The 10,179-nt window shown below is 32.1% G+C and overlaps 1 protein-coding gene across 4 annotated transcripts in view; it reads right to left on the reverse strand.

Annotated features, from left to right (window-relative positions):
* Positions 1 to 5,988: 5,988 nt before the first annotated feature.
* The window catches only part of LNPK (lunapark, ER junction formation factor), a 61,549-nt gene continuing 57,358 nt past the window's right edge, over positions 5,989 to 10,179 (reverse strand). For 3 of the 4 annotated variants that reach the window (XM_006921225.3, XM_015596744.2, XM_025039367.1), the window contains one exon: positions 5,989 to 8,334. In XM_006921225.3, coding sequence (XP_006921287.1) covers positions 8,096 to 8,334 — 239 coding nt within the window. In that variant the 3' untranslated portion in view covers positions 5,989 to 8,095. The remainder of the gene's footprint in view (positions 8,335 to 10,179) is intronic. The other variant, XM_025039366.1, reaches the window with a different exon arrangement.

Consider the following 10,179-nt stretch of genomic DNA (forward strand, 5'->3'; position numbering starts at 1 on the left):
CAGTATCTGCGACAACAGCAGTATTTCCCATTCTCTGTGTGTGCACCCTTCAAGATAATTTATTGTGTCTTCTATATGCCAGACACTAGAAATGTAATGAAATGATAAAACAGACATGGCCCTGCCTTCAAGGAGTTCAAATCTGGTGTGGGAGATAATATTATGAAAGAATTTCAAGGGGAGGGTGTGTAAGTAGAGAGTTTGACAAGTGTTAGGCTAAGAGAAGACTGCCCTGATGAAGTAACACTTGAGTTATCACAAAAATATGAGAAACCCAAAAGAGCATTAGTCTATTCCTTTCAGCTACCAAAGGAGAGGCATAGGTAGCAAAAAAGACAAGGACTTAAATATCTATCCTAGGTTCCAATTCCATTTACGACACCTGTAAATTAAGTGGTCTTTGGAAATTAATGTAATCCCCACTTGATAGGATTCCATCTCCTCATATGGTTGTTGTGAGAACTGTAAGAAAAGTATATAATAGCTAGAGCACAGTGCCTGACCAAGAGTAGATATTTTAAAAATGTTCATTTAATTCCCCATTTTCTTCACCCTTCAAAATCAGACTAAGATAGAAACATTTATTTTCACAAAAAAATAAATTATTTTTCCCAGTTTTCCTAAATCAAGTGCCAGGGATCTGGTAAAAGTCTTTGGCAGTTGAAAATTTGGCCTAGTCTCATATAATCCTGGAATAAGAACTTAAAAAACTAATTTATGAGGGAGATTTTCGAGAACAGTTTTTAATCTTCTCAGACTGCTTCCAACTTCTATCAATTTTACTGCCAAAGAAAAAAAGAAGGTATAAATATTAAAAAAAAAAAATGCATAAAGCAGAACATTTCGGTTTTTAAAAACATCAAATAATATACAACTGTATAAGGGGATAGTGTTTGCTTCTCCTAAAGCCCGTGAGTAGTATAAATTAAACTACATAAAACAGGACCTCTGGAGGAGAAAAAATGGAAAATTAAATGGCGTTTAAGGCAAACAGACAAAAGGCAATTGGAGGGACATCCGCCACCCAGTAAATGCAACAATTTCTAAAACGGTATTTTAAAATAATATTAAAGTATAAAATGTAGGTTAGTTTCTAAGGAGGAAATTAGGCTGAGACAATAGTTTATAGATTGATACAATTTAATAAAATTTTAATTCTGTACTCATTTTTTTCTTATGTTTATATTCTAATAAATGTATTTTTCTAAATTTATATATTTATCTGCCTAAATTTAGGGCCTGAATATATTTGCTTATTAACTGAGTAAATATATTTATATCTAATAATTTTGCAACAAGTCAAATTACAAACTATAGGATTTAGTAGACCATAGATTTACAACCATCTTTATCTTTCTTCATCTTTACATAAGTACTTGAATTATTTTTAATAGCTCTTTGGGAATTCATAAACTATATCTAAATCTCTTCTATAATTTTTACGTGAATTAAAGTTATACTAGATGACACATTATTTTCTTCCAATTTTCTAAAAAAGCTCTGTTCTCCATGATTGTTTCAAAATAGCTATCCATAATTCTGTAAGTCATCTCCATTCTTTGACCCTTCAACAAACTGATTTGCACACAATCTGACAGGTAATGCTATAGAGTAATATTGCAAAGTAATATTATCAGAAAAAAATTTTTAAATTTTAGAGTTGAGTTGCTGTTAGCTGGTAGAAGTAAATGTGTTACATCTTTTAAGTAATCTTAAACTCTAACACTAATATTTATTGGCAGTATAAAATTGGTGGTTCAATATAAAGCATCCTGCATTAAGAGTTGAGATCTGAGTTCTGGCTTAGCTGAGATGCTAGTTATCCCAATGACCTTGTATAAGTTATTTAGCTTTTCTGACATTCAGCAAACATTATTTAATGAAAATCATTAGAAAATCAAAATATTTCTCTCCTTCCCACACACACAAACCTATAGCTCTCCTGATTCAATTATGTTATCCATAACAATAATGATTGTGTCTAATGCATAAAATGAGAAAGACCAATGTCAAGAATAAAAACCATAACTTAACACCTATCGAAATTTCCGAACTTGGGTTCTATTTTAAATAGAACTATTTCAAGTCACAACTACTTATTGAGTGTCCCCGTGTCTACGTGAGTGGGAGGATGTTGCAGGTAGAGGAAGAGCATGAGGAGGTTAGGGGATTAGAAAAGATTTACTCAATAATTCAAATAATTTGAGATTTGCAAAATTCCCCACACTACAGTATCTGCACTAAGACAACAGCAGTATTTCCCATTCTCTGTGTGTGCACCCTTCAAGATAATTTATTGTGTCTTCTATATGCCAGACACTAGAAATGTAATGATGAACAAAAACAGACATGGCCCTGCCTTCAAGGAGTTCAAATCTGGTGTGGGAGATAATATTATGAAAGAATTTCAAGGGGAGGGTGTGTAAGTAGAGAGTTTGACAAGTGTTAGGCTAAGAGAAGACTGCCCTGATGAAGTAACACTTGAGTTATCACAAAAATATGAGAAACCCAAAAGAGCATTAGTCTATTCCTTTCAGCTACCAAAGGAGAGGCATAGGTAGCAAAAAAGACAAGGACTTAAATATCTATCCTAGGTTCCAATTCCATTTACGACACCTGTAAATTAAGTGGTCTTTGGAAATTAATGTAATCCCCACTTGATAGGATTCCATCTCCTCATATGGTTGTTGTGAGAACTGTAAGAAAAGTATATAATAGCTAGAGCACAGTGCCTGACCAAGAGTAGATATTTTAAAAATGTTCATTTAATTCCCCATTTTCTTCACCCTTCAAAATCAGACTAAGATAGAAACATTTATTTTCACAAAAAAATAAATTATTTTTCCCAGTTTTCCTAAATCAAGTGCCAGGGATCTGGTAAAAGTCTTTGGCAGTTGAAAATTTGGCCTAGTCTCATATAATCCTGGAATAAGAACTTAAAAAACTAATTTATGAGGGAGATTTTCGAGAACAGTTTTTAATCTTCTCAGACTGCTTCCAACTTCTATCAATTTTACTGCCAAAGAAAAAAAGAAGGTATAAATATTAAAAAAAAAAAATGCATAAAGCAGAACATTTCGGTTTTTAAAAACATCAAATAATATACAACTGTATAAGGGGATAGTGTTTGCTTCTCCTAAAGCCCGTGAGTAGTATAAATTAAACTACATAAAACAGGACCTCTGGAGGAGAAAAAATGGAAAATTAAATGGCGTTTAAGGCAAACAGACAAAAGGCAATTGGAGGGACATCCGCCACCCAGTAAATGCAACAATTTCTAAAACGGTATTTTAAAATAATATTAAAGTATAAAATGTAGGTTAGTTTCTAAGGAGGAAATTAGGCTGAGACAATAGTTTATAGATTGATACAATTTAATAAAATTTTAATTCTGTACTCATTTTTTTCTTATGTTTATATTCTAATAAATGTATTTTTCTAAATTTATATATTTATCTGCCTAAATTTAGGGCCTGAATATATTTGCTTATTAACTGAGTAAATATATTTATATCTAATAATTTTGCAACAAGTCAAATTACAAACTATAGGATTTAGTAGACCATAGATTTACAACCATCTTTATCTTTCTTCATCTTTACATAAGTACTTGAATTATTTTTAATAGCTCTTTGGGAATTCATAAACTATATCTAAATCTCTTCTATAATTTTTACGTGAATTAAAGTTATACTAGATGACACATTATTTTCTTCCAATTTTCTAAAAAAGCTCTGTTCTCCATGATTGTTTCAAAATAGCTATCCATAATTCTGTAAGTCATCTCCATTCTTTGACCCTTCAACAAACTGATTTGCACACAATCTGACAGGTAATGCTATAGAGTAATATTGCAAAGTAATATTATCAGAAAAAAATTTTTAAATTTTAGAGTTGAGTTGCTGTTAGCTGGTAGAAGTAAATGTGTTACATCTTTTAAGTAATCTTAAACTCTAACACTAATATTTATTGGCAGTATAAAATTGGTGGTTCAATATAAAGCATCCTGCATTAAGAGTTGAGATCTGAGTTCTGGCTTAGCTGAGATGCTAGTTATCCCAATGACCTTGTATAAGTTATTTAGCTTTTCTGACATTCAGCAAACATTATTTAATGAAAATCATTAGAAAATCAAAATATTTCTCTCCTTCCCACACACACAAACCTATAGCTCTCCTGATTCAATTATGTTATCCATAACAATAATGATTGTGTCTAATGCATAAAATGAGAAAGACCAATGTCAAGAATAAAAACCATAACTTAACACCTATCGAAATTTCCGAACTTGGGTTCTATTTTAAATAGAACTATTTCAAGTCACAACTACTTATTGAGTGTCCCCGTGTCTACGTGAGTGGGAGGATGTTGCAGGTAGAGGAAGAGCATGAGGAGGTTAGGGGATTAGAAAAGATTTTGCATATGCAACCACAGAAAACATTACTATAGCTACCTTAAAATGTGTTTGGGGAGAGGGGAGGGAATGCAGGGGAGAGTGGCAGTAGTTGTGGTGAGAAATGCCAGAGGTAATTAGCAGCAAAATTATACAGGCTTTGTAGGCCGTATCAGTATATTTAGACCTCAAGAACAATGAGGAATCATTAAAATGTTTAAGTGATGATGTGGCATGATTCAGTTTCCAACTTTGAAAACTTATTCAGGCTACAGTGCACAAAATAGATAGCAAGGGGTGAGACTGGAGACAGGAAAACCAGTTAAGAGACAGTTTTGAGATGATGAAGGCCTGAATTAGAAGGCAGTCTAATAGCAATTAAGACCAAGACTTCTGAAGTCATTTGCCTACATTTAAATCCCAGAATTTCCAGGTACCAAGTTGCTTACTCTCTGTACCTGTTTTTTCTTCTATCATCCAGAGATAAAAATCCTCACAAGGTTGTTGCCGAGGAACAAATAAAACACATGTTGCCTGGCACAGAGTAAGAATGAAATGTTTATTATCAGTATTAATGTAATTTTAATGGGAAAAAGAAATGAGAATATAACTGGAAGATGATCAGGAGACAGAAACTGACAGTTAAAATATAGGGAAAAAAAGAGAAAGAGTTGAGTAGACAGACTAGTTTCTGGCTTGAATAATGGCACTCTCTGATAAGATGAGAAACAGGTGGTTCGTAAGTTTTGATGGTATGAAGGAAAAATAGTGTTCAATTTTTAATATATTGATTGGGAGAGACATTCCAGCAGGCAGGTGAATATATTGCTCTGAAGTGAAGGAAACAAATCAAGGCTGGAGATTTGAGAATCAGAGAGACAGATGGTAATTAAATCCATGGAGATTGATAAGAGCCTCTAGAGAAAGGATATATAAAGAAATGCTGACAGTAGGTAGAAGCTATGCAACAGCAACATTTAAAAGATGGGCAGGGGAAGAGAAGCCTGTGAAGGACAGAGAAAAAGGGGGGTTAGAGTAGTAAGGGGATGCTCAAAAATGTCAATACTGTGAAGTAGTGAAATAAGGACTGAGAGTTTTCACTGGATTTAGCAACAAATTATTCGTTCACAAAATAAATGTGTCAAGCATTGTGCTAGGCCCTGGAGATACAGTGGTAAATAAGACAAATAAGAGCCTTGCACACACAGACTTTATGTTGTGTAGACAGACAGTAAACTAGTGAACTAGTTGAAATAGAGATAAAGTGAAATGACAGCCCAGTTTAGATAACGATTTTGGGAGAGCATCTCTCTGAGGAGGGAAGATTTAAATTGAAACTTAAAACAGGAAAGGACTTAGCATGGTCAGAGAATTGAAAGAGGCCCTTGAGGCTCCAGTAAACTGGTAAAGGAGCGATGGAGAAAGAGAAGCCAAAGCATGTTTGTAGATTATGCTGAGTGCATAGTGAGAAAAGTTTAGATGATGACCTGTTGAGTCATGTATGAGTTAAGATCACTCTAGCTAATAACACTTAGTATTTGCTTTTCTTCATTTACACTAGCCTTAATAATCAGAAATAGGACATTGTACCAATCTTTCAACCATTAACCGTTTATTATAACAATTATCAGAATAAACTTTTCTGTTTTAAAGGGTACTATACGATTACAGCATGTTACCCATTACATTTTCACTAATCCTCTTTTTAACCTTCTTCTATATTTCTTTCAAAGATATTTCTCATAATCTCTGCTTGACTCTGTCATTAAATATTATTTCTCTGAGGTATTTTCAAGCAATGTACATCAGAATTTGAACATTTTACAAGAAGATTCAGCAAGGTATGACTAAAACCTCATGGAATTCATCAAAAAAAAAAAATAGTCCATAGTGCTTTTATTCCATAGTTTTATGTTCCTATTTCCTTAATCTATATATTTATATACTTGTAAATGATAAAAGTTGATGCAAAAACATTGGCTTGATTCTGAACAGCTGAATTATATGTCCCTAGTATTTTTTCATTTCCTTGTCTTCGAGAGGAAGAATTTATAGCCTTTTCATATTTCATAAGGATATCAAGAACATCCTTATGAAATATAGATCTATAACCAGCACTGTGCTAGGAACATTACATAAATTATTTTTAATCTTCCCATACCCCAAAAGGTAAGTATTATTCTTTCCATTTTACAGATAAAAAAGCAGTCTCGGAGAGATTGGGTGACTTGCACAAAACTGCACAGCCAGAATTTAAGCCCAGTTCTGTAATCACAAAAACTCTGGTCACTATACCATGATGCTTCAGACTATTAACAGATTGGGTTCCTTAAAAATACTTATCAGATACAAAACATTAAATCATAAGATGAATTTTAAATAACAAAAAATGTTATTTTATTAAATTTTTAATAAACTGTATACAACTCAGATATATTTGCCATACACACCATTCCTATATATTCATCACTCCTTTTGGCATAACAACTTGATTTTAATTTTTTTTTTAATAATGGAGAAGAAAAATAAAACATAACCAGACTGTATTTAAGGTCCAAGAATTACCATTCTAGTCCAATTTTTTTCCAGTTAATCTTTAATACAAATATTAAATCCAATTAACTAACAGTAACTACCTACCTATTCTCACAAAACTTATGTCTCTCAAAATTAAATTACAAATGGTTTATGGTTTTCCAGAATCAGAAAAACCTAATCTCTGATTAGAACCTCTAAATGTCATTACCTCTCTGAATTTGAAAGATAACAAGTCTCAATAAAAGTATCATAATTTGCTCTCAGCAGTACCTATAGATTTATTGTACTGTAAGCTCTTCTTCCTAAGATTTGTCAGGTAGCCAAGTCATAAGATTCTGTCTGAAAAAGTCTACATACTTAACAAAAAGAAACTGCTGCCAGATCATCTTTATTTTCCTTAACAAAATACACACAAGAGCACAAAAATTCACTTATAATATCATCATTATTTTACAAGTATAAATAATGCTCAGAATTCAAGTACAGTCAAGTACAGAAATATTTCCTATATGTTAATATGTAAACATAAGCTAATTATATACATCATGTGCTTTTGGCCCAGCTGCAAAATAAGAGACATAGAAAACAAACACTGCACTTGACTGTTCAATTGCATTCTTAAACTGAGAATTCGTACCAATGCCTATATAGTTACAGTTAAAAACTTTCATACTGCTTAATATAAATGCCTAAATAGACATTTTACCCCTGGCAAATACCTTAAGAGTAAAAATTCTATCCATTTTTAATGATGATGATGTATTAAAATCTTAATTGAGTTTCATTCCTTAAAACAAACACTATTAGAACTTATCCTTAACCAAAGTTCTTCCTATGTCAAAATGGATATTATTTATAGGTCACATATATATAAGAAAACAAGAGTGCTATGTTTGTTTACTTTTAGAATGGAAAATAAATTTCTAAAAGCTGTCTAAACAGTGTGAATCTTTGTACATCCAAAAGGATCTTACTTTACTGATATCACTTGCTTTTAGTTTTAATATCCAGTATATATAACTTTGACATACTGAAATAGCTAGGCAATCTGAATTCAAGTGATATCAAGCATATCCTTAGAGGAAAAAAAAAGCACCACCTAAAAGAAATAACTGACATAAACAAGACTACAAATATCCAGTTGAAGGTGCGTGGAAGCATTTACTACATTGCCATCAAAGATTCTCCACTTAGTTCAGGATTAGGAGTAGAATCAGCTCTAGGAACTGTTGATTTGGCTTCATTCTTTGAAGTTTCCTCCTCATTATCTATTTCTTCTTTCTTCTCCAGTTCTTCCATACCAGATGCTTTTTCAATCACTTGGTTTGTCTGCTCTGTATCTGATATGTTGTCCTCTGTCTGCTCTGTACTGTTATCAAGACTATCTTGTTCTTCTAAAGACTCTGAAAAAATAAAGAGTCAAGACTTTAAGAATACCCAAATGGTAAAATTGTTAAATAAGCAGAAGATAAGCACACATGTACAACCTTATATTATCCTTAAAATCTTTTAAAGTATGTACTTAAATCCCTATAGCATACCTATATAATTGATATGAATAAAGGGAAAAAAAACAATTTGAGGAAAACAACTCATAAACATACTTTTATCTAAAGCCTCATATTTTCATAAAATTTAGGAACTTTCATAATATTTAGGAATTTTTCTAAAGATGTAATTGAATGCTGAATGTCCAAATAATGTCGAACAAAGCCTCAATAGAATTATGTGCTGTAAAACAACAGCTCGGAAAACAAAATAAATGTATTAACACTCAGAATATGTTTCCTGAGAAAATGCCTCCTTGTGCCCAGGCAACCCTGTGAGCAAAGTGTAAATATGCACCTTTGCCTGTGTACACACGTACACATGTGGGTAAGCACTGCTATTTCCCACACTGATTTACATCTCCACTATCCAAACACTGAGAGGTCTGGATCTACCTTTCCCAAAGGCATGACTGGTCTCCCCTCATCCTTCTGCAAGATGGATCTCCTCAGGATTCAAACCCCTGGGTCAGAATATGCTACATACCACAAATGCTAGGGAGAGAAAGGGAAGGGTCTTTTGTCCCTGTCTCTGTTATGGAAACTAAGTAAAGGTCTTGGTCCCTACCAAAAAATGTACTCCCTTTAAACTCTCTTTTAAGTTTCATTAAATTCAAATTCCTTAATAATAATTTAATAATAATTAACAATTTTAATAATTGTTAACAATAATAATTAACAATTAATAATAATTAATTTTATTAAAGTTCTTATAATTCTTTTAAGTTTAAAAAATGGGATGGGGGTAATGACAGGAGCAGAAAGCTTTGGAGCCCCCAATTTCCAGGTCAAAGATAAAAATCTAGCTTTGAGATACTCCTTTTTGTTTTGTTTTTATTATAAATAGCAACTAATATCCTTACTAAAAGAAATATGGTTAAACCACTAATAAGCTAAACAAATACACAGATTTTCCTACCCTCAAAGAAGACCCCTCATTGATATACTACAAATGTTATCGATTCCAAAAATCTGGATGTCCATGAATGGATAAGAAGAGGTGGTACATATATAGAATGGAATATTACACAGCTATTAAAAGGAATGACATCTTTCCATTATATGTGGAATCTAAAGAACAAAATAAACAAACAAAACAGAAACAAACACATAGATATAGAGAACATTTTGTTGGTTGCCAGATGGGAAGGGGCTTGGGGTGATAGGTGAAAAAGGGGGAAGGGTTTAAGAAGTACAAATTGGTAGTTACAAAATAGTCATGGGGATGTAAAGTATAGCATAGGAAATATAGTCAATATTGTAATAACTTTATATGGTGTCAGATAGGTACTAGATTTATCAAGGTGCTCATTTCATAAGTTATATAAATGTCTAATCACTATATTGTACACCTGCAACTAAAATAATATTGTATGTCAACTATAATTGAAAAATAAAAAAATTATTTTTAAAAAAATCTGGAGGAAGAACCAATCTACATTAGTAAAAAGTTCTAGTTTAGTTCCATGTATAGTAGAGGCCAGAGTTTTGCTGAATAAATTTAATTAATAGTTTTGCAAATAAATTATGTACTATGTATGTACACATGCTAAGGCAGAGGTCTTACCAATTTGTGGTTTTACCAATCAGTTTTAATAAATACAAATTATCTATATCTCACTTTTAAAATATTTTAAAAGAATTATTTCTTTAAACAGATATCTTGGACTCTAGTTTACAAAATAAATTACAACCTCTTTC

The sequence above is a fragment of the Pteropus alecto genome, unplaced genomic scaffold (genome assembly GCF_000325575.1).
Source record: "Pteropus alecto unplaced genomic scaffold, ASM32557v1 scaffold3, whole genome shotgun sequence".
Lineage (NCBI taxonomy): Eukaryota > Metazoa > Chordata > Mammalia > Chiroptera > Pteropodidae > Pteropus > Pteropus alecto.